The 24,649-nt window shown below is 38.8% G+C and overlaps 1 protein-coding gene across 7 annotated transcripts; it reads left to right on the forward strand.

Moving 5' to 3' along the window:
* The first annotated feature begins 901 nt into the window (after nucleotides 1-901).
* golga4 (golgin A4) lies at nucleotides 902-24,064 on the forward strand. 7 transcript variants are annotated; one of them, XM_067524014.1, is made up of 25 exons: nucleotides 902-1,136; nucleotides 1,973-2,041; nucleotides 3,524-3,625; nucleotides 5,956-6,024; nucleotides 6,136-6,462; nucleotides 6,630-6,677; nucleotides 6,812-6,868; nucleotides 6,943-7,041; nucleotides 7,479-7,626; nucleotides 7,781-7,971; nucleotides 9,262-9,345; nucleotides 9,689-9,836; nucleotides 9,931-10,109; nucleotides 11,273-11,371; nucleotides 11,480-11,635; nucleotides 12,648-16,414; nucleotides 16,536-16,657; nucleotides 17,112-17,242; nucleotides 18,442-18,528; nucleotides 19,844-19,870; nucleotides 19,994-20,062; nucleotides 20,397-20,472; nucleotides 22,278-22,375; nucleotides 23,224-23,310; nucleotides 23,425-24,064. In XM_067524014.1, exons 1-25 carry the CDS (start codon nucleotides 1,059-1,061, stop codon nucleotides 23,437-23,439), a joined length of 6,333 nt encoding a protein of 2,110 aa, XP_067380115.1. In that variant the 5' UTR covers nucleotides 902-1,058; the 3' UTR covers nucleotides 23,440-24,064. The 7 variants fall into 7 exon arrangements, 4 of the variants coding, with proteins under 4 accessions (XP_067380115.1, XP_067380106.1, XP_067380123.1 ...); XM_067524005.1 differs by having other exon boundaries at nucleotides 903-1,136; nucleotides 6,133-6,462; XM_067524022.1 differs by lacking the exon at nucleotides 3,524-3,625 and having other exon boundaries at nucleotides 903-1,136; nucleotides 6,133-6,462.
* Nucleotides 24,065-24,649: the final 585 nt, after the last annotated feature.

Here is a 24,649-nt window from a genome sequence, read left to right on the forward strand (position 1 = left end):
ATGTATGTTTAAAAGAAACTCGCCCTCACTTTGGGATGGTCTTATTCCTTCCTTCAAGCTTGGGTCATCTGAGGGTTGAGGGTTCTGCACAGTATCTTCTCTGTTCGTAGGAGTGCACTTTTCAGAGTCTTGCCACTTGGTAATGGTGTTCCAAGTATACTCTGCCTGCTAGCATCTTGCACCCAGCTGTTATGTGCTGGACTGTCTCAGGGGCAGGTACTGTCCTTGTCAGGGCTTTAAAATCATGTTAAAAAAACAGCACAAGAGAGAAAACAATCATTCATTGGTTGCAATTATACTAAATGATATAGACAATAAGTAGAACTGTAATAATGGGTAATGAGGTACATTCGTTTGCATTTTAGAAAGTGACAAGTCCTGAAGATTGGGTACAATTGGATACAACCAAGAAAATGCATTACTGTTCAAGAAACAAAAACAATTACACTGATATCAAAAGTAGCATCAGAAACAGAAATTTGAACTAATTCTTTTAAAATACCAAATCCCTTAAAAAAAATTCAATTAAGCTCTGGCCACAGCATTAAAACCCTAAAAAGTTTATTCCTAGCAATTTCTAACAAAGTGAAACGTTCTTGTGTTACAATGAACCAGATTACCTAATAATCTTGAGAGCAGACATTCATTTTAGTAGAAATGAAGCCAAACAATAAGCTTTTCCACAGTAATATAAATGCAGGGTAAATGTTATCTTCAATAAACATTTTTCTTTGTATATGAGGTTTATTCTGCAAAGAATATAAGAATAGCCAACTTTTTTTTCAGAATTCTATGACGTACACAGTAAAATGAGCAGTAGAGAAATGCGAGGATTCGATCATTTGATGTTTCACTAATGAAATGTCCCTTTAAATCTGACGCCACAGTTTTCTTCCACGTTGGCCGCACATGCGCAGAAGGGACCGTCACCTGCTGGGAATCAGGAACGAACAGGGAAGTCTGGCACTGAGGACTGGATGTCAGGCTAAACAAAAAATAAATACATCTCTGCCGGATAGTAGCTGCTCGTCGGGGAATAACTGCATCGGCGTCACAAGATGTTTAAAAAACTGAAGCAGAAGATAAACGAGGAGCAATCACCGCAGAGGAATGCGCAGTCACCCCAACAGGCCCAGGTTTGTAGTGTTACTGGAAGATAACAAGCTAAGCTAACATCTGTTTACACTGCTGGGCTCCCGTCGAAGGAACATAGTTCTCCTTGGAATTACATTGCACGCTTCAAAAATGATTATTTAGTAATCTCTCATTGACATAATTGTAAACTTTTCTTCATTAAGTCTGCTGCCTCTTTTGTTTTTTTGTAAAAGTCAGCACCATGCTAACTGACATCATAAGTCAGTAGGCTAGGTTGGCTGCCTGCTTTGGAGAACATGTAGGTTAACTGGTCAATCTTGTTGCCCCAGGTAGAAACCAAGTAAGGGACGTTGCAAAATGTTAGTCAGAAGTCTTAATATCGACTTTTAGACAATGTGGGTGTGACTTTTTTATGTTGATTTCTGGTGGTCTGGCTCAACCTTAAGGGTTACCAGTGTTTTGTTGTCTTAATTTGTTTGAATTACTAACTTGCATTTTGATCGAAGGGAAATTGGTCTCTTTAGAGCTGTTGTTTTGTTTTGCTCAAAAATTAAAGGTCACATATCAACCTTATGTCATTTCATGTGTGACAAACCACAAAATGGTTCCTAACACCTGTTGCCTTAAAGCAAACCAGCACGTTAAGCTGACTAGCGCAAAAGAAAAAGATTGGCAAACAGTGAGATATTATGACAAGGAAAGTTGGATCAGACGAAGAACAATTTTACAATGGTCCACCAAATTATTGTATATCAGAAAACCAAAATTTAAATCTCCCAATTCTGTCAAAATATATATTTATATTTTTAATAAATGTGCAGAATGTTTTCTGAAGAAATCTGTCTAGATTACTATTCTATTTTATTTTATTTAACAGATGGGCTTTGGAGAACGGCGCAGCAGCCAAACCACCCATGATGGTACACCCATTCCCAGCGACAGAGAGGTGAGCACCTGTGATGATTACCCTGAGATGGATACGTTTGAATCGTTGAGCCTGCTGAGAGATCAAGTCCTCTACTTAGACTTTATTTTAATTTTGATCAAAATAATCTTTTTGTCTGATCTCAAATACCTGTAATTTGTTTTGTTGCTTTTTATGCTCGCTAAATAATTAACCTGTGCATTTATGCTGTGCCAAGTAAAGTTAAATCAGTGACCACATAGTGTCTTAAATTTTTCTTCAAATGCGATCATTCATAATTTCGACTACTTATTCTTTACTCTCGTCTAGTACTAAGTTCCAGTACTAAAGGAGAGACATATTCCCTGCACTTACTCCCCAAGTATATTTCCTTAATTGTAGTTGGTTCACTACTTCAGGAAACAGATGTTTCACCACAAATTCTCACTAGAATAACTGGAAAAACATTGTGATAATATTGTTAAGCATTTGGCACTGTAACCTTGTTATATACAGGTATGCTCTGTTAAGTTTTCCTTTCATTTACCTGCATGTGTTTTCACAAGCGACAATTTCGTTACAATTATGAATACATATGGTGCATTTTGACATTTGTCTTTTTGAAACACTTGGCTTTGTAAGATAAACAATATAACAGTGCATGCAACATGCCTTTTAATCACACAGCGTGATATTTTTCAAATCCAAAACATGGTCTAATTTCAAGACACTGGGAAGGGCATGTTAATGGTTAATGGTGTGTGGATGAATAATTGATGTGTTCTCCTGTCAACGTTTTCCCCCAGCGGATATTTGTAAATTTATGCAAGACTTCTTTGATTTATTAGAGGGATGTTGTGTGTGGTACAGAGCATGGCTCTAAGACTGGAGATGCAACATATAGTTAATATGACTATTTAAAACTGTAGATATGGCTATTTAATTTCCTGGCTGTGTGATCTTGGATAATGGATTAACATAGGAACATAATAGTGGAATTTTCATGACAGGTTTTCTACTTTTCCACATGACAGAGCCTCAAATTGGGATATTGACAGTGCCTCTTTTGCTCTGGTTTCTGCACTCGACTTTCTCGTTTGGAAACACGTGTGGTTGTAACAGGCTTTTTACCATCAAAGCATCTCTTTTCACTTCACTAATCTTTAATACTTTGAAATCTCTGAAAATGTAGGTTTGGTTATTGGAGACAGTTTTATTTCTAAGAACTAGAAGAGTCTACATGCAGAGATCTCAAACTGTTATTCATAACATAAATGTTGATTGAGTGTTTTACTTTCCCACTTTTGTATTTTTCTTCCTCCTTCATGTAGTTTCTATCTATCTATACTCTATTACAGTCTCTCTCTCTCCATCCATTTCAGTTTCTCTCAGCCAGCCTCCTCTAGGCAGCCTGGCTAGACACTCCCCTCTGCACTATTTCACACTCATGGTGTTTTTCTCATTGCTCTCTGTGTTCCTCTCCTTTCCCCACCTTTCGTCCCGTTACTGCACTGACGGGGTCAGGTGCTGGCCGGGATGATAGCAGAGCCCGCTTTTCTCTCAGAGTATACTATCTTTGCTCTGGACCATTCAAAACGACCCAAAACGGCCCAGGTAGCCAGTGTGGTGAGTTTGTCCTCACTTCCTGCCTCTTTCTCCTCATCTTCCTCCTCCTCCTCCTTCTCTTGCCCTGTAACTCCCTCCCCTCTCCGTGTCTTTGGGGAATCGGTAGAGGACTGTGGCCCAAGTAGGGACAGCTTGTTCCCTGCTCTCTGTCTCCTGTTTCCTTTGGATTTAGCAACAAGAAGGCATCTTATCTCTAGGCTAACCCTGCATCAAATGGGGTTTACACTATGGGATAAAAGCTTGCGTGCTTTCTGCTCTATGTTAGTCTATTGACTTTTAGTTATTGTGATCAGTCAGAGAATAAAGGAACATTGCCCCCCTGTGTTTATGTATCCTTGCTTGCCTCAGAGATCCTCATCACCCTGTTATGTTGCCTGAAGGCCTTTGTCCCTTCTCCCTGCAAAGTCTGTTTATTTGGAGAGTTAATACTTTCATTGTAACAATTATGAGCAAGCTTTTTTTAAAGCAGTTAAATGTTTGTAACTCTTCCAAGTAAACACACAGTCCAGAACACCCATGCACTTTTTGAGCCTAAAAACGTAGATGTGTTTGTATGTGGAGGCATCAAGAAGATGGGAAGAAAATAATAATGTTCAGCTTTTGTGATGCAAAAAAACCACAGACATTTAGGTGTTTTGATACTACAGTAGTGATAGGAAGATATCTTTGTTATTAATACACACATTCATTTTGTATGCCTGTTTTAATTTAAGATGCACATAATGTATCATGTTTGTTTGGTTTAAATAGTTAATGTTTTGCCTACTACTCAATTTAAGGGAAATGTAGCTATCGACTTGTTCCTGTTATACACACTTTAAAGTGACGATTTATGTTGTTTCCACTGACCTCTTCATTTATTCAATACTTAATTGTTTTGTAGATTTATTTTTGGACATACTGCTATCTGAATTTTGAGTTTCTGTGTGAAAATAGATGGATAGGGATTGAACATGCAGTGCTGAAATCGGGACACTGAAGTGGCTGTAGTTCAGTTCACCCTGGAACACATCTTTATGTCTCATTGTCCAACTTTTAAAATGCCAGAAAATCCCCAAGCAAAATTGATCATGTGGGTATGGTAAAGCAGGGAACAAAGTTGTGAAAGTCCAACGAGTCTATTAAATTGTGTGTTCTCAATCCTGGTCCTTAAGGACCCCTGCCATTTTTTTCCCCCCATCTGTCACTGCCCTTCTCACTGCTGTGTTGCTGGATCAGGTGTGTTAAGTCATTTGGAAGCTGGTAGACATCAATTCGCTTTTTTTTTTCCTCACTCCATCCTCATATGAATCTATAACTTTAAGCTTCTGATTGGCTCAACACACCTTATCTGGGTATTCTGCAGTATAAAGGGCAGGGCTAGGTAGAACACAAGTAGAGCAGGGAGGTTTGAGCACCAGAATCGAGAACCTTATATTAAATTAATGCTTAAACTAGGTTAAATTAAATATGCAACAGACATTTTTAAATTTAGATTTTAATAGGAACCCAGTGGAATTTTCTTGTTGCTGGCCTTTTATGTTATTAACCCAAACATATTCTGTGTCGACCAGACAGATAAATGCATTTATCATGAAACATTAGCAAAACAGATGCTTTTTTAAACTTTGAAACTGTGACCTTCAGACACGTATGTGCATCCTCTTGCTTGTCAATAAAAACACACAAAATTGGAGCCATTTTTAAAATACATTTGATGATCAGAATTCTGACTGACACTGGTCTTTCAATAAAACTGCATCAAGTAACTGTGGCATGGTGCCTTTTACCGGAATCTGACTTAATCAGTATCAAACACCCTAGGTAGCAATACATTCCAGTAAATCTTTCTGCAGAGTCTTTATAAGAAAGAGGAAATACATTTTGTAAATGATTTGTACAGTAATCCAGAGGATGAAGAAGCACGGAGGTGGTCGAGGGAGGAGAAATTTTGCTTATTCTTGCTTCTAACAAACTATTTACTTACATAAGTTATGTCTTGTGCTCTTGTAATACACACGGCACTGCCAAACACCTTTAATTGACTTACTGGCTTTCTGATCTGACTTTCTGTTTGTTCTGACCATATGACTGTTCTATAGACTCTAGATTTAACACTGTTTTATTTATTCTATGGTAGAGATGCCTTCTTTTATGTGTGTAACCCCTCCGTATTTTCCAGTTTGCATGAGGGTACCCATTGCCCCTGCATTGCTCCCAGCAATACTAATTTTGCTCCCTTCAGAGTAATCAGGGAAGGCAATGCTGGGTGTGGATGACTAACTGGCCCAGGACATGTTCATTGGCACAATTTTCCTTTCTCTCATCAAGTTCTTTTTATTTGTCTTCAGAGTGCATCAAAAGGAGCAGCAAGGTCTCCCAGAGGTAGCATCAATGGCGACGGAAGTGCTTCTCCTCATGTATGTTTATACACCTAGTTTTTTCCTACCTAATTTTAAACATGGCAATAATATTGTTGTTGCAAATTCTTTGAATATTTTTTTTATGTCATTCATTGAATTTTTTAGCAGAGAGAGGAGCCACAGTCATTTACCCAGAAACTGCAGTTAAAAGTTCCCTCAATGGAGTCGTTAATTCGTGGCGGTGCCAGTCGGGCAGAAGGCCTATTCCGTTCTCCTTCTAAAGAAAACCTTGTCCGAAGCTCATCCCGCGACTCCCTGACAGCTTTGGGAGAGAACGAGTCCCCGGGCGCCCCCACATATGATCCCCCTTCGGATATTGAGAGTGAGGCTGAGGAGCAGCCTGGAAGTGCAGAGTCCCTTTCCAAAGAGCAGCTTTTGCACCGACTGCTTAGAGTTGAGAGGAGCCTGGGGAAGTATAGAGGGAAGTACTCAGAGGTAAGGTCCACACAGAGAATGGGTCCTTGAAGATTAGAAAAATAGAATAACTATTATATGATATTACTAATATATTACGTTTGTCAGTCTAGTCTGTGTGTAGCACATAGTAACACAAAGATTTCTGTTTATTTCTTCCTTTTTTACTCCATTTGTTCATCATGAAGCTGGTTATTGCTTACAGAACAGTACAAAGGGATAAAGAAAAAACTCAGGTAACCATCACATTGATGATTCTTATTTTTTTTTATATGAATGTTTTTTATAAACTGCACTCATGGAAAAACAACAAAGTAAAGTAATCATTTTGAACTGTTCAGAAGTTCACTCCTGTTCTCCATCCTTTCAGGCCATCCTCAGTCAGAGTCAAGATAAAGCTCTCCGCAGAATAGGGGAGCTGCGGGAGGTATGGCTGTATGATACGAATATTGCGTCTCTCTATACATACAGTATAAATTGATTGTATTGACTGCTCTTTAGGAGCTTCAGATGGACCAGCAGGCCAAGAAACACCTACAGGATGAATTTGATGCTGCACTGGAGGAGAAAGACCAAATGATCACGGTCCTTCAAACACAGGTTAGTGTGTTGGTACAGTATATGCTTTAGATATTTGCTTGAAATAAAGACTGTAAAGTTTTGCTAGAATTATTTGCTGCTCATCAGCATTTAGTTTCGTTCTTGGCCTCATACAAACAGCCATATCTGTATTTTCCCAAGACAAATGAGACCTCATGTTTACTACATTTATTTATATCAAATAATCAGTCAGATGTTTTTCCATACAATGTATTCCTTGTGTTTTATAATTTGGTTCTGTATTCTTTATGTACATGCAACATCTCCAAACAGATAAAACAATTAACATTAGAAAAAAATCCACAATGTAAACAAAAAAGTAAAATGGCAAAAAGGAAGCATGCAGGGAATTTAAAAGAATATGGATATCTTAACCCTATATCTGTGTCTGTATTACTCTTTCACCACCTGAGAGTTGTCTTTTTATTTTCTGTCAGGTTGCTCTATTGAAGAAGCGAGTGAAGGGGGTCTCTGATGGTGCATTGCCTCCTGACGGTCAGGTCCAATCTGAAGATCCTGTAGACTCTGCTTCTCTTACACAGAGTCCTTCTAATGAGGAAGGAGTAAAGCCAGAAGTCACTGAGGGTAAGCATTCATTTGATGATCATTCTAATTATTTATTATTGACATCATAGTGGCGGGTTACCTAAAAAAGAGGCCAGTGAGTGTGTGCAACTGACATTACTGTTTGGAACATGTACTTTTACTTTTTAACCAGTGTGTTTTATTTCCTGGACAGGAGGGGGCAACAGTGATCCATCTAAACTCATGGAGGCTCTGCAGAAAAGAGTGAAGAGACAGGAAAACCTGCTGCAAAAGTGCAACGAAGTGATGCGTACACACAAGGAGAGGAGTGCCCAGCTGAGCAGTGAGAACGAAACTCTGCAGGAGCAGCTGCAGGAAAGACTGCAAGAGCTGGAGAAAATGAAGGTGGTATATGGCCATCTGGTTACATTAGGGCCTTTTTCAGTTAAATTAAGCTATCTCTCTATCTCTTTCTTACTCTCTTTATCTCTCTCTCTATCGCTTTCTTTAACCCTCTCTCTTTCTCTCTCTTTATCGGCTTATTTATGTTATACCGTAGCTTGATGAATAAGGACTTTCAGACATACATGGATACAAAGTATCCAGATATTCCAAAATGATTTTCTGGTGACAGTCACTTAGTAGAAATTGAGGTGGCAGTAAAGATGCACATCTGCGATGCAGCACATGATTGAACATTGTGTTGAGGATAATTAATGTATTAAAAGATATCTGCCAGTGTCTTTATGGTCTTCTGATAATGTGACTCTTATCACTCACAGTGGATTGCTGTGGTTATCAGAGTCCAAACACTCAGATTCTTTGGATATGCTCCAGGATGAGGGTTCGTGTCATGTCAGTGTGACATGAGTGTTACATTGTTTTATTGATTTTTAAAACTTATTGCTTCAGTGGTATGATTGGCTTGTTTAGCTTGTCCATAGTTGCTCTGATGTTCTGCAGAATCTGATTAAAAAAATGCTTGTTGTTACAAAGACACTATGATAACACAGCATCTCTTACTGTGTTGATTGCCTTGCTCTCATTTTATGTCAACTTTTTTGTGTAGAAGCTGTACTTTGTATGGGAGTAAGCTCTGTCCTTCCTGTATCAGGAAGGACAGAGCTTAATGGGCATTTTGCCCTCTTACGTAGCATGAAGGCTCCTAAAGCTGCTCTGCTGTACTTTGCTCATCTTCTGCTTCAGAGAAATCACCACCATCTATCTACAATTTTAGACCTTGAGTGTTTGAATGAATTAATTTAAAATCTGGTTGACAATATTATTTAGTGTATTTGCTCTTTTGTACATTGATGGTAGAATTATAACATTGTCGTTTTAATGAATATTAGATTGATACTTATGGCGCACATTTAGATTCAACAACTAAGAAGTACAGTGAGCTTAGGATGTTCTGTTTAGTAACCACTAGTTAAACTGTGGTGGCACATAGATGTACACTGTACCTACTACATCTTCTTCTGCTAAACTGGGTTGTAATTTGGGTTGACTTTTTGGTTTAGCCAAGCTTGTGTACCCTTTCTGGTTATTTGGCTTGTGGGTGCGGCATTCTGGGTGGTGCAAAAAACATTTCATTTTGAAGTCATAAGACCAAAGCATACATATGATACAAGCCAGTTAGACATGTGACATTTTCATCTATAATGTCTGTTTTTTTATTTTTATTTTTTATAGGAACTGCACACAACAGAAAAGACTAAGTTGATCACTCAGCTGCGTGATGCCAAGAACCTCATTGAGCAGCTGGAGCAGGACAAGGTGTGTGAACAGTTCATTAGACTTTAAGCACATCTTGATTCAAGGTCCTGCAGATTCAGTTGTGTTAGGGGACTAGACATGTTTTTTTTTTTTACTCTTCTGCTGAGTATAACCATCAGTCAACCTAAAGCCCCATATTGTTTCTTTTAAACTTTGACCCCAGCTCTGTAGGATGAGCAGCTCATGAGACCTCCATGAGGAATCCTAAAAGAACTTAAAGTCCAAAACAATTACAGAAATATGGTTTGAGTTAGGGTGTGAAACACAGAAATGTCAAATCAGCATCACAAGTCCTCTACTCATATTGCACAATTAAAAGGTACATTTTCTTTTGTGCGTTCAGGGAATGGTCATTGCTGAGACAAAGCGCCAGATGCATGAGACACTGGAAATGAAGGAAGAAGAGATTGCACAGCTACGCTCCAGGCTCCAGCAAATTACTGTCCAGAAAGAAGAATTACAAGAACAGAAAGAAAAGGCAGAAAAATCAGGTGAGTAGATTTTACTCTTGTACATTTACTGGAAAAATGTATTTCCATAATAATAAATGATTTATGTTTTTTTTTTTTTTCTCTCTCTCTAAAGCATTTGAAGAACTTGAACGGGCGCTGAGTGTTGCCCAGAGGGCAGAGGAGGCCCGGAAGCAGCTGCAGGTTCAGTTGGAGGCGCAAGTAAAAGAAGTTGAAATGGCTGGTGAGGAGGAGAGGAAGAGTCTACAGCAGGAACTCACACGGGTCAAACAGGAGGTTGTCACCATTATGAAGGTTAGGAAGTGACATCTGAAGCGACATCTTTTATGCACATTCTGTCTTTGAGTTTGCTCATTTGGTTGTTGATCCTTTGAACACGACACACACCACACACACACAGGTCACTTTACTAGAAACTCAGTAGTAAAACTGAGAATGCAGTTATACTTTTGATTGAAATACTGTGCTTTTATTATTCGCAACGGTTGGTATAGCAAAAACGTGGGAGGGTGAAATGTTTACCACTGTGTTTGGGAACTTTGACGAATTGCGTAATATAAGATTTTAGCTGCTTAACTGTTAAGCTTCTATTTTGTCTTACTGATCTCTTCAAATTGCTTCAAAGTTTTCAGTGAGTGATAGGTCTGAACTGCAGGCAGGGCAGTTTAGCACCTTGTCTGTCAGATGGGCTCTTGCCTCTGTAGTTCAGAGGATGCAGCATACATTATTCTAAACTGTAATTAATTAGCCTAAACACTCTTAATAATTGGGTTTTTATTGCAGTTCTGCGTGATTTCCTGAAGATCACAGCCTTTCAATACTGCTTTTGGACTTGTCCTTTGCGTGCATTGAATTCTTTGGATACTCTAAATCTACTATTTTATGTTGTGAAATATTTTCTCAAAGCATTAAACACTTCTTTTACAGAGTGATGAACCTTGCGCCATTCTTTCTTCTAAAAGACTAAGCTCATCTGAGATGTTTTTTGTTCAATACCATTCCTCACCTGGCAGTTAACTTCATTAGTTGTGAGATGTTCCACTACATGGGTTTTTTGTTGTCTTTTGTTTTAGCTTTGAACAACTAATTTATTCCACCTGTACCAACTTTTTCACCAACTAGTGAGACATGCTGGTGCCATCAAATTCAAAAAAAGCATGGATTATAGAAAAACAAACACACATTTTACTATTTCAGAATTTTGTGTTGTCTTTGTACTATTTAAAACTAAATATAGGATTTAAATGATTTGCAAATCATCGTATTCTCCTTTTTATACAATTTCCCGACTTCTCTGGAAATGGAGTTAAGTAGTTAAGAAGCAAACTATTGATTAGTTGTATGTTTCTTCAATTAACCTGAATGGCAAATTTATAGATACAGATATTGATAAAGCATGTTATGTTTTAAAGTTTTTTCGTCATTTGTTTTTTGTATTTTTTTGTATTTTAAATCAGAAATCATCTGAGGAAACAGTAGCTGGCCTGGAGAAACTGCATAGTGAGGCTTTGGCTGCTAAAGAAGCAGAGATAAGTGCCAGAATCAACAAAGCTGTGGTAGGTGCTTAATGTTTTCATTCATTCAATTTCGCAACATAAACAAGCCGATCCTTTTAAAGTAAATACCTTTTTAAATGTTGACTGGATATGCTTGTGATCCTCTAGGAGCAGTGCAGAGAGGAGTTTTCCCACTTAGCTAAGGAGCGAGAGCAACAGGCTGCTCTGGCTCTGGAGGATGCAGAGTTACAAAAGGCAGCTCTGAAGACAGAAGCTGACAACCAGGTTAAAGAGATACAATTGGAGCTGGAAACTGCAAGGACTGTGAGTTTTTTTTTTTGTTTTGTTTTTTTTAAATGTAGCTTAATCCACAATAGAAAAGGTGAAATTACATCATGCAGGGCTTTCTGTTGCGGAACAGGGACACTGTATTGTGGGGTACACACAGCTGGCTTATCTGCATCTTTTATGTTTCATTTGGCTAAAAGTTGCTTAAATTGTTCAGATTTAATGAAGATGGGGCAAAGGTAAGTCGACATTCCTCTACTGATCTACTATGGCAGCAGTATTGACCTATGATGGTGACACCTATTAAATTCATGACAGAAAATCAGAACACAGCCTCCAACTCCCCAGCAGAAAAGCAGGAGATCCTCACAACATGGTACATGAAAACAAAAACAAGCAAAACAATGCATGATGTCAACTTCGCATTTTCTATGAGCAGTCTAAGCTAGTCCTAGCATGAAACTCTAAATCATAAAAACTTTTTTTTCTTTTTGGTTAAAAGGATGAGCCTCACTCAAAAAGCTGTTAAAAGTGAATATCTCTGTCCAGGATTACTGGGTCACAGGAGGCTTCATCAAAACCTCCCCACAAGATACATTCTGGAGCATGTTTCTAGGAATGTTTGAAAAGTTATATACTGTATCTTTAATTGGAAAATTTTAACTGAAGTTCAAACCTGTTTTCATCTCTATGTTAAGTAATGAATAAAAATGGCTTTTATTAATGTGATTTCTATTTGACAAGCTTTGAAAAATCTACAGTTAACTGGATATACAGAGTGGTAATTTTAGCATTGTTAACCATACATTTTATCATTAATTATCACATATGATTAAATTGCATAGTAATTTCTTTTGTAAATTGACAAATTGTAGATTGCCATTCAGAAATAGCACATATCTATCCCTCCTTGCTTTTTAAACTTTGAATGTTTATTAATTATTGTACTGATTTGGTAAAGTGTCTATTAAAACTATGATATTAACCATTTGTTTTTATGACTCAGAAATCACTTTGCTTTATAAACATGCTGTGTACGCAATTGCAGAAAATATTGGAACTGGAGAGCTGTCAGGAGAAGAACTCACAAGATGGATCAAGTCTGTCCCAGGAACTTTCCAGTCAGTTAAATGAGCTGAGGGAGAAACACAAAGAGCAAATCTCTGCATTAGAGCAAAAGCACCAGGAAGAGCTGGAAAAGCACAAGATCACACTTACCCAGCAACATGATACTGCTGTTGAGGAGCTCAAGGAAAAACACAGAGTTGAAGTAGAGAGTCTTCTGAAAGATAAAGAGCTGCAGTTCCAATCACACGTTGAAGACATGAACCAGAAAACATTGGAGAAGCTCGATGCAAAGCAAACAGAGCTAGAGACAGTTTCCTCTGAGCTTTCTGAGGCTTTGAAGAGCAAACAGGTTCTGGAGGAAAAGTTTGTGGCAGCTGAAAATGCTCTTAGTTTAGCTCAACAGGAACATGAGAAGAGGGTTCAAGATCATGTGGCAAAGTACAATGTAGAACTTGCAAATATCAAACAGGAGCATGAGCAGTCACTTGGAGGTATAGAGAAAACTCTTAAAGAGGAACTTAATGCATTGAAAATTGTTCTGAGGGAAAAGGAAAAGGAAATTAAAGAACATGTTCTCAGAGAAAAAACGTTACAGGAGGAATCACATTCCACTGTGCAAGAATTAAATGTCAAAGTTAAAGAACTGGAGATGCTGCAGCAGTGTTTGTCACAATCCCAACTGGAAAATGGAAGCCTAAAGGAGTCTTCTGCACAGTTAAGTAAGATCTCTGAGGAGCTCGATCAGTGTAAGAAGGATTTGGCAGATTTGAAGCATCAGTTGGATGTATCAAAAACTGACTGTGATCAAAAAGAAAAGTTGCTTCAAGAGCTACAGCAACAGTTGCATCAAACCAAACAGGAGCTCTCAGAGCAAGAGAAGTCATTTGCTTCAGAATTGAATACTAAGCAGGAAGAAGAGACAAGCCTCAAGAAACTACTAGATGACGAAAAAGCTGCTCATGAGAAGATTAAAAACACTAAAACTGAGATGGAAACTAAGCTGAAAACACAAGAAACAAAAATGGAACGGTTCAAACAGAAGGCCAAAGAAATGCAGGAGAATTTTAAGAAAAAGCTTCAGCAAAGTGAAGAAACAATGAAGAGGGAACTTGCAAAAAAAGAGGCTGAGCTTCAGCAGAAAGAGCAACAAGTTCAAGAAAAAATTCTGGAGATGGCCCACAATAGTTCCCAAGGCCTTAGCAGTGCGATGTCCGAGCTACAGGCCAACCATAAAGAAAAAGTGGAGAAGTTACATGAAACACATAAACATGAGATTGAGCAGCTGGAGCATCATTGGAGAGAGAAGTTAGGACAACAGGAGGAGGAACTAATGGAGAAACAGTCACATGTCCTACAGGAGAAGGCTCAGAAAGTGGAGGAAATATCTCAGCAACTTAGCCAAAGGAAAGAGGAGAATGAGCAAGTCTTGTCTGAAGTAAAGAATTTGAAGGAGGAGCTCGCTATTCGAGAAACCACTGTACAGAAGCTGCAAGAAGAGCTAAACGAAGCAGCAGTGAAGCTGGAAAGTTTATCTCGGGGTGAAGCATTACTCAAAGAGCAAATGGAGTCTGTAGAGAGGAACCTTAACCAGGCTCTGAATGAGAGAAACACCCTTCAAGACAAACTAAAGATGGAAGAGGAAGAGAACCGAGAGAAGTTTCAGACTTGCTCAAATAAGTTGCAAGAAACAGAGCAGAGGCTTAAAGTACTGGAAAGTTCCAGATGTAAGGAAAGTGAGGACATGCAGAGTAAATTTGAGGAAACTGCCATTCAGTTACAAGCCAAGGAATCAGAGTTCCATCAGAAATTGATAATGATAAGCAACCAAATGGAGAACTACTGTAGGGAGGTTCAGTCTAAAGTGGAGTGTGAATCTAATGAACTCTGTGAAAGAGTTGAATGTAGGGTGAAAGAGTTAAAGGAGAGGCTGCTCCATAGTCAGAAAAAGGTAGGGCATCTCAAAAATATAATTCTTACTAAAGTAAGTAGAATTAGCACTTTAGAGGAAAATCTCCACCTGCAGATGGAGGAGGACAGCAATCTATGCATTTTAGTAGAACAGATGAAAGCTCAGGTAAATGCTCACATGGAGCAGATCAAAGCCTTAACACATGAGAAGGAGAATCTTTCTCAGTCCATAAAAGAAAAAGTTAATAAAATTGAGAAGCTGAGTGAAGAAAACGGAATCATGTCAGAAAATATGAAAACAAATGAGAAGCATATCAGTGACTTGGAAAGCATCCTCAATGACTTGAAAAATCAGCTTGCAAGTAGCATAAAAGGAAAGGAGGAAGCCATAAATCAGCTGAACCAGCAGTATAAAGAAGAGAGACAACAGGCTGCTGCTCAAACGGACGAGCACATTAAGAAATTAGAGCAGGAGAGAAAGTCTGCATTAGAGCAGGCAGATGTACTCAAGAGCAACCTGTCCGAGTATGAGACCAAGTTTAATCAGAATGACAACACTATTACATCTCTCCAGACCAAGCTTGAAGAGCTGGAGCGAGAAATCCTTGAAAAGAATGAAGCTCTTCAAAGGCTGACAGCGAGTATTGACAATCAGTCCATCAGCAAGTCTGAGATGGACCAGGTGTTGAGTGAGAAGGAGCAGAAGGTAAGCGGACTTACCTCCGAGCTAGAGAGCTGCATCAGTAAGCTCGGTGACCTTCAGGAGCAGTTGGCCTTGAAGACAAAAGAGTGTGAACAGCTTACAGCTGACCTCAAACAGCAGCACAACATCAGGGAGAATGAAAAGAGAGAGTTGGCTGAGCAGCTTCAGCAGACTCAGATGCAGTGCTCTCAGAATGGTATCTTGGAGCAAGAGATGGTAGAAAAAATCCGCTCACTTCAGGAAGACAACCAAAAGTATAAATGCAGCCTTGAAAGTCAAAGGGAGGAATTTGAAAAGATGAAAGATGAGATTATCAAGAGCAAAGAGGAGAGTTTGAAGGCAGCTGAAGAAAAGTTATCTGCGGACAGTGTTCAGAAAGTGTCTGAGCTGAAGAAGAAAGCTGAGCAGAAAATCAGTCAGATAAAAAAACAGTTAACCTCACAGCTCGAGGAAAAAGAGCAGACAATCAAGGCTCTTCAGAAAAGCCTGGAGGAAACCAAGAGCAATGAAACATCTGGCAAACAACATGTAGAAACATTAAAAGAGAAAATCAAAACACTAGAGGAAGCTCTTGTCAAGCTCAAAGAAGAGCAAGACAAAGAGCTTGAACAGATTCTGAGTAACGAGAGGCTTCAGAAAGACAAGGCTTTAGAGGACCTGAAAAATGAGTATGAAGAGAAGATGTCCTTGGTTCAGGGAGACGCAGCAGAGCAAGGGGAGCTCAAAGAAATGGAAACAGTGCTACACAATATCAAGGAAAAACTTAGAGAAGCAGAAGAGGAGAAGGGGAAACTTCTTGCAGAAATAGATCACCTGAAGGGAGAAATTCAAGAGAAAGATGGCCAACTCAAGCAGGTCCAAAATCAATCCAAACTTGAGGCTGAGATGAAGGTGGAATGTAGCAGTGTACAGCAAACCAAGAGCGGGATGGAAAACTACTCTCTGATGCAAGAAGTGGAAGGTGATTCCCTGGAGTCTCTCAGAAACAAACTGAGTCAAGTGAAGAATGAAAAAGAGAAAATCCACAAAGACTTCACAAGTTTACAGAAAGACATCCGATTACTGAGGAAGGAGCATGAACAGGACCTAGAATACGCGAAGAAACAGTTGATAGAGGAGAATGACCAAAAGCTGAAGTAGGTTCATGATTTCGAGCTAGTAGAAGTGACTTTATTCAAATGAAAGCAAATATTTTTGGCACAAGCTTATGGCGTCCATACTAACATAACACATTTACTTTACTGTCTGTTCTAATAGACTCGAGTTGGAAGATGTACAACTGAAGCACAATTCTTCAATCAAACAGTTAATGAGGGAGTTCAACACGCAAATGGCATTAAAAGAGAAAGAGCTTGATACAGCAGTGAAGGAAGCAATTGGTAAGGCAGCAGAAAATAATTCTATATTCATTAAATCAAAGTGAAAAGATTTAGAAGTCCCATGAATCATTGGAACACTGTGATTAAAACATTAGGCTTTGTTGTGGTAGAATTATATCAAGATACCACAATGTACTTCTAGTTTATTTTAGGCAAATAGATAACTGCCTTAAAATGGGAAATACAGTAAATCTGATTGGCTTTCATGTACAATAGTTGGATGTAATGAGTACATGGAAACATTAAGTATTTTTTTTAAATCTTGACATTGGGTGGAACCAAATTAAGGGACCTTTGCATTTAAAACTGTATCTGAATTGCTGTGTTTCTTTGTTCCTTCCATGGTTAAGTCAGGTTCCCAGTCCAGATGGGATAGGAGTGTGCGGTCTGGAACATAACCTCCGTTATTTTTTTACGTGCTAACTCTGGCGTCTTTCCTTTTCCCTCGGCACAGGAAAGGCCCAGAGCGTCGAAGCGGAGCTCATCACAAGCCACCGTGAAGAAGCCAGTCAGCTGAGAAACGTGATTGCCCAGAAGGAGGACGATTTGCACAGAACTGTCCAGAAATATGAGCAGGTTATACAGGTAATGGAAGAAGAGGAAGCTTATAACACTAAGACGTCTTATATTTAATGTATGTATTAACTCCAACCATCATTTGGAAGCTATCATTGCTCTTCTAGGCAGCTACGTTCACTTAGTGTAAAGCTGTGATTCCCACCGTGCCCCACAGACCCATCAGATGAACTGTCATCAACACCACTGGTCATGTTCCAGATATAGATGGAGAGATATAGATATAGATATATAGACATAATCATGGGTAACAAACAGTAGCTGGTGTAAAGTTTCCCCTGTGCTCTAAACATAATTAAAAGAGGAGGGTCCAACAAGGCAGTGACATGACTGGCTGTTGTGTAATGTTGGCCAAAGTTGCTCATTATTGAGTAAGAAGCAAATTCATGGAACATCTATTAAATACAAATGCTCTTTGGTGACTAGAAGGCCACAGTGATACACGTATTCCAAAATATATACAAATGGCTAAAATAACTTGGCTTAATTAAAGGGAGAAAAAAAACTCATAACTCAAATCAACAATGTGCACACAGCTTGATTCCCTTCTGCTCTCTGACTTTGAATTACTACTTAAATACCCCCCCCCCCTCAATATAGCTCTAGCCTAATCTGAGGGAGAACCATTTGTACACAGGGTTTAAACCTTTTATTTTAAAACAGACAAAAAGTCATATTAAACCATTGCATTTATCAACAAATATCTAAACAAACACAGCATCATCTACTTTACTAGATTGCATCAAATTCTTTCACTATGCAACAACTTGGTCTCACACACTCAACCTAAATCCCCCTTCTACTTGAACTTACCCTTTTACATCACTAGTGACATTAAATAGTATAAAATGAGTACAAACATGGTAAGTTCTATGAAAAAGCCTAGTTTGATCCTTTAACCCGTGTCTATACTATCAACTTAAACAATACTTGTCCGTGTTTTATTTTATCCAAAATAATACTAAGAATTGTAACACAGTACATTGCTAAACACAAACAAACCCAGGATAGTATGTGCCTACAACATTACCAATTAAAGCTGGAATTTGGCCACACAAACAACAAACAAGCATGATTAAGAAGAGAATATAATTAGGGACAAATAGAATGTTCTCATTCACTTTGTCACACTGGCCAACATAGTTTAATTATGATACTGAGATGACACATAGGAAAATACTCAGACTTTGTTGTTATATTTTTTTCAGAGTCGTGAGGAGGAGATGGGAGAGAGAGTGTGGCAGATTCAGAAGGAACTGGAGGAATTGCAAGCCAGGAGCCATGGCACTTCTGAGGTACAGATAGGTTAGACCTGCTCTACATATTCACCGGGTCACTAAACATTTGGTGTCACAACTAGTTGAAGTATTGGACATTTTCTTCCATTTAAACAGATGTAGAAAGTGATACCACCAGCTATTAAAGTCCATTATATATGAGACCAGATGTTTAGATTAAATTCATACAGACTGCAGAAATCATAAGTCACTTTATAATGGCTGCATGGAATAACAATGTCTCCATGAAATCACTTTTTTTCAACCTCTTTCTGGGAAAAGGTTGGACTCTGATGGAAGCATTGACCAGTTCTGAATGACAACCTTATCCAGATGCTTATTTCTATCTCGGTACCACAAGACCCCTTCAGATAACGTTTTGAAAGTTCACGTCCAGGAAATTAAACTTGGCAATTATTAGTTATCTTCTTCTTTGTCTTGTTCCATAATTGAAGGATTATGTCTTAGAGATCAGGGACAATTGGCTTAAACACACACTGATCAGTCTTACACCACTCGTGTGGCTGCTCTCCAAAGTGTGCCGGATGCTCTCTTGAACCACTCAGGAATGTTCTCCTTAGAAAACTGTAGCGACTGTGAGGCAGCAGCCAGCCACAATCCCTGTTCCCAATTATCATCAAACGAGGTGATTCCTCAGATTTATACTACAGTAATACTTACATTCATGATGTGCATACAGGAAAGAGGCCGGATAAGAGAGGAGTAGTCCATAGAGACATTTTACCCAGGTGTTGAGATGCAGTAACACCCCAGCACTGATTCTTGTACCTTTTACACACATGTCCAGATGCACACGGACACAAGAATTACAGTAAACTGCTGCATTTTTCCCTGGTGAGGTAATACCTCTATGGGTGGATTGTATTGGTTTATGCTCACGGAGGCCTTTGCTTTTACAATGGGCCTCACAGATCATTTTCCATGTAGACGGTTGGTCAGTGTGTAGATCCTTGGAGACAAGGTCAAGTCCGGTATAGAATGTATGTGCACAGTAAATGATCGGTGCATCTCTCGGTACTTTTTCCACCTGTGTCTGGCTTCCAAAGTGGTCAGAAATATTTAGTTTCATTTGACTAAAGGTGATAGTAGCTTGACAAAGTAAAGCACAGAGAAATAAGCTATTTTGGGGATAGTATGCATAAACAATACATGTTATAACTATAACTTCATTATTGGTCAGCAAAATGTAACTATTACAGTGCACTTATTAGTTGTTCATATGTCATAACCAACAAGTAATATGTATAACCTTTTAAACATTCTGTGCTAATATAGATGCAGTGTAGTATCTTACTTTTTCTTATTTATTTAGGCACAAATGACTACAGAGGAACTACAGGTACGTTCATTATCATTTTATTTAATCATTTTCACAAACACACATCACTGAGCAGCGCATACATTGTTCTGCTCTTAATCTGTTAAACTCTCCTGAACCTTCGTCTTCCATCCTCTAACGCAGGCCCAGCTTGCTGAGAAGACGACTTTGCTGAGCGAGGCTCGGCTGAAGGAGCAAGAGTTTGTTGAGAGAGTAAGTGTCGAGCCCTGTGTGGGCTCTTTGCTGGGACAAGTGAACACCAAATCCCATGCAGTGTATTCTCATGATTTTGTGGCCTTCAGCAAGAGCAGCTACCGCTCTCCTGCTGCATCAACTTAATTACATAGCACATCTGTTTACATTTGGTTTAACCCTATAAACATTTAGAGCATTGCCTCCCACAGTTTTTCTCACACACATCGTCAGTCACACAAATGTCCCAAAAGGATGACCAACAAGCTAACTCGTAGAATTAACCCATGCCGTAGGGATCAAGTGCCTTTTTTAATCAATAATTGGTGCATGCCTGTGTGTTTCTCCACGCTAGATTCACTCGCTTGAGGACAAGATTAAATGTTTCCACCGAAAAACTGTTGTAACTCATCTTGGGAGCACATTCAAAGGTAATGTTAACACCATGAATCACTTAGTTAAGCGTTTTGAGTCAATTATTCTCTTTCCCTTCACATCAGCACAACAATTATGCCATGTATATTGTTTGACCACAGTACAGTACCATGAAAACATGCACACCTATGCATTTATTGTAGTAGAGATTTGACACATAATTATATATTGTGTTAAAAAATGATTTCTTGTGTCTGGAGAAAAGCCACAGTACTCTGTAAGATTTCAGATAGTGCTTTGGCAAATCTGCCAAATACAGTACTTATTGCTTTTCACACTATAGATTGGACACATGATGTAATCTTAAGGTGTGTGTGTGTGTGAGAGAGGATATGTGGTCTGGTTTAGCTATGAGAACAACTGTGTGATTTTTAGCTTTACTGGTTACGATTAGAGCTGTGGTTTTAATTAGGATTTGGTTAAGGGTTAGGGTTAGACATACAACAGTTGTGTTTAAGGTTAGGCCAGGCCTCTTGGGTCTGACTCTTAAGTCAATGCAGTATCCCCAGGTATACCATTCACTGAACTGTGTGTGAGTGCGTGAGAGAGTGTGAGTGAGTATTTACTTTATATTCTATCCTCCACTTATACCTTCTCAGTGTACAGAGAGTCTTCTGTCAGGAGGGGGATGGAAAAGAAGCCATCCTTGGATTTAATGGGTTTTGCAGATTGTGGTCTTAATGTTTCCTACACCGGACCCTGGAGCACATATCTCTCAAATCCCCCACTTTTAGCACACATTCTATGTCCTCTCTCTGTCCTGAATATTATTGGGACTGCAGCACTTTTTAGTGACGATGTCGTCTTCTTGTTATGAAACTGTGGAGCCTGCTCAGCCTAACCTGTGGGCTGATCAGAAGCCTGTAGATATCTTGCTTTAGGTCTAGCTCTGTGTGTCTGTAGCTCTGTGATCACTGTGACGGTACGCTCAACTGGATCAACATGGGGTCAAGATAATAAAGTCTGGCAGATTTACTGGTGACCACTTCTTTGGCACCAGAGTTGTTTGCACTCACCCTTTCCTTTCCTCTAATGACATGGTCTCTATTACCAAATGCAGGGGACATTTGGTATTGTCTGAATGATAATACCAGATACACAGTAAGGAAGTTGATGTTGCTCCAAATCAAGGACCCAATGAAGATATTTCACTTGTAGATGCAGTTGTCTAAGTGTTACCAGCTCTGTTCAAGCTGTAAAACAGAGTTTCACATTCATAGTTATAGTTAGAGATAATGGTGTTGTAGCTTTGGGCACAGATTTAAAATGTTCCTTCTTAAACTCATGCATTATTAAAGTGCCCATGCTGGGCCTTGCAGTTCTTTCCTGTGCTTAATAGGAACCCATACCTTTGCCGAAAGTGTTTCTGTATTTGGTTGCTAACATAAACAGAATGTTTTCTGTTGCCAGAATTCAATTGACAGTAGTGTCTTGTCTGCTGGTCTCAAACAAATATAATTACAATTGTACCGTATACTCTACTTACTAACCAAAAATTGTGGGTTTTTTCGAAGTGCATTGTCATTTTTCATTTTAAATAAGCTTCTAACTTTTTATTTGCTTACATTAATTAACCAAAGAGACCCGGCCACATGTGCAGCGTAGAAGATTCAAAGCATTCTGATAAAGCCCAGATGTAAACCTGAAGACTAAACCGAGGGAAAAGATTGACTTTTACATTCCTACTGAAATAGATTTTAACTGTATTTTTCTGTTATTATTGCAATCATGAATTGCATTATAGTGTGACTGACCAGGTCTCAGATGTTTAAACAGTTTGTTTTTTTTCTTGTCCTTACAGATTCTGGAATCAACAGCACTGATGTTCTCTCAGAAACAACTGAGATAGAGTACCTTAGGAAGGTCTTGTTTGAATACATGATGGGACGAGAAACAAAAGTATGCTTTTTTTTTTTTTTCTTATGGGTGACAAATGGGTGAATAGTTTTAGTTTTGTAGTTCCTATTTCATAAAAATGTCCAACTGTCAGACCCTATCTCCATTTTAATAAATGTTAAGAAAAATGTCCGGGACATTGATCCATGCCTGATCAAGTCTGATATGATGGGTTTTATAAATACATCAGGGAGTATTAATCAAACCATTGACAATCACTTCAATGGGATGGTGACAGTATCAGAGAGTAATTGACATTTATTTTTACCAGGGTACCCAGTAACCTCTGCCACACAACTTGAGGAAGTCGTATAAAACTCATGTTGTGTCCAGTCTTCTTGGGCAAAACTAACAGTGATCTCCCCAATTAACAATGTAATTGACATGGTCCTAAAGTCAGCGGGATTTTCCCAGGTCCTCAGCAAACTCTTAGTCTTTATGGCAACCTGGCAGACCTCCTCCTTGTGGAGGATGTCCCCCAGGCTGCCTGCTGGCACATACATCTTGCATGACGCAGAATTGCCATTTAAAGACATGCTGGCTTTGTTTAGTGTTGGTCGAGCGGTTAGGTTTCCTACACAGCAGCCCTGTTTCTGATTATCCCCTGTGTTTATGTGGAAATGCATGCAGCCTGGCAGATAGGCCTGGAATTGATTATGCAGATAATGATTTCTCTTTTTTGGGGGGGGGGGTTGACTTTAATTGTCTAAAAGCAAACTTATGATTGGTCATAGTGTCAAAGGCAGAGTGGGTATGTCTGGTGCTTTTGACACCTGAATTAAAAAATATGGATTCTTGGATTTTGTTTTTTAAGCCTTGTCTTTGATTTATCATATGCTCCTTATCCACAGACGATGGCCAAAGTGATTACCTCCATGCTCAAGTTTCCTCCAGACCAGGCGCAAAAGGTTTTAGAAAAAGAAGAATCAAAAAATATTGTAAGCATCTGTTTACCTCCTGGGGTTACGTTCATGACATCCACCTCTGACATCACCTCACTCCACTAATAAAAGTCCACTTGATTGAGTTTCACGTCTCTTTTCTCTTTGCAGCCCTGGTTACGATGAGTGTCTGAATGTTTTTGGATGAATATCTGCTGCTGCTGCTGCTGGTACTGCTGCTGAAAAGGGAGACTGCGATGGATTTTATTAAGCCCTTTGCATTTTGTGTCATTATATATGTGTGTGTGTGTGTGTGTTTGTGTGAGAGAGAGTGAGTGAGTGACCAAGTGCACACTGGGGCATAAGCGTGTGGTGCAGTGTGTTAATAGGAACACAAATCTTCCATAAATCCGGTTTTAATTTGAAATTAAGTTTGTTAATTTATATGTTTTCGGTTAAGACAAATTAGTAATTTCTTATCTTAGATTATGTTTATACAGTTTGGCTTGTGCAATAAATTATATAATTATTACCTATTGATGACGGTCAGTTGATTTACGTTTTGTGTTTCTTGTTGTCTGAAACACTTCCTTTGTAAAACTGTAAATGACCCTTTAACTGTGCTGTCACACCACGTTAAGATTCTGGCCTCTGGACTTTATCTGTTTAACACTGCTTTTCTATTTTATCACGGACATAAAAACCCAAAAGCCTAAAATTGTAAATTGTACTATAATGAAAACTGTAATATAGGGCAATATATGACTTGCTATACATTTTCAAACTAACAAATTAAAACATATTTACAGAACACCTTGTGTCACTCTTTTATAAGACAGCAGCTAACATGTTGAATTTAACACTTTTTATCTCTTGGTTTTACATTGTTTAGGTTGTCAAAAGAAAGATAAAGTATGATAACATCCTGTTGACGGTGTCTCCGTCAACAGGATGTTAACATACTTTATCTGTCAAGTGGGGCTATCACAACAGATCTGGCTTTTAAAGATCCTCCTGGTGGAAAGATGCAGGAAGTCCTGTCAGTATATGTGATCACAGTTGTACATATTGATGACTTCAACTCAAACACTAAAAAAACCCTTCACTAAATGTTCAGGATAAATAAATATATTGCTAAATGAAACCTTTGCACATTTGTTTAATCATTCACTGTGCTGACTGACACACACATTGCACTGTTTACCCACATTTTAGTTAGGAATCTCAGATCTTGATAGACTAAATTCATAAATTGCCCATTTTTTTAATGATAATGGTGTCACCGGTAAACGTTAGGTGGCAGCAGTGCGCCCTCATCTCTCAGTTTTGGTGAGTTGAGCCCCCAAAAGCCCACAAGTGAAATGTGATTCTTTGCGCCTCAAAACCATTCACGTCT

Source organism: Channa argus, chromosome 1 (assembly GCF_033026475.1).
Source record: "Channa argus isolate prfri chromosome 1, Channa argus male v1.0, whole genome shotgun sequence".
Taxonomy (NCBI): Eukaryota; Metazoa; Chordata; class Actinopteri; order Anabantiformes; family Channidae; genus Channa; species Channa argus.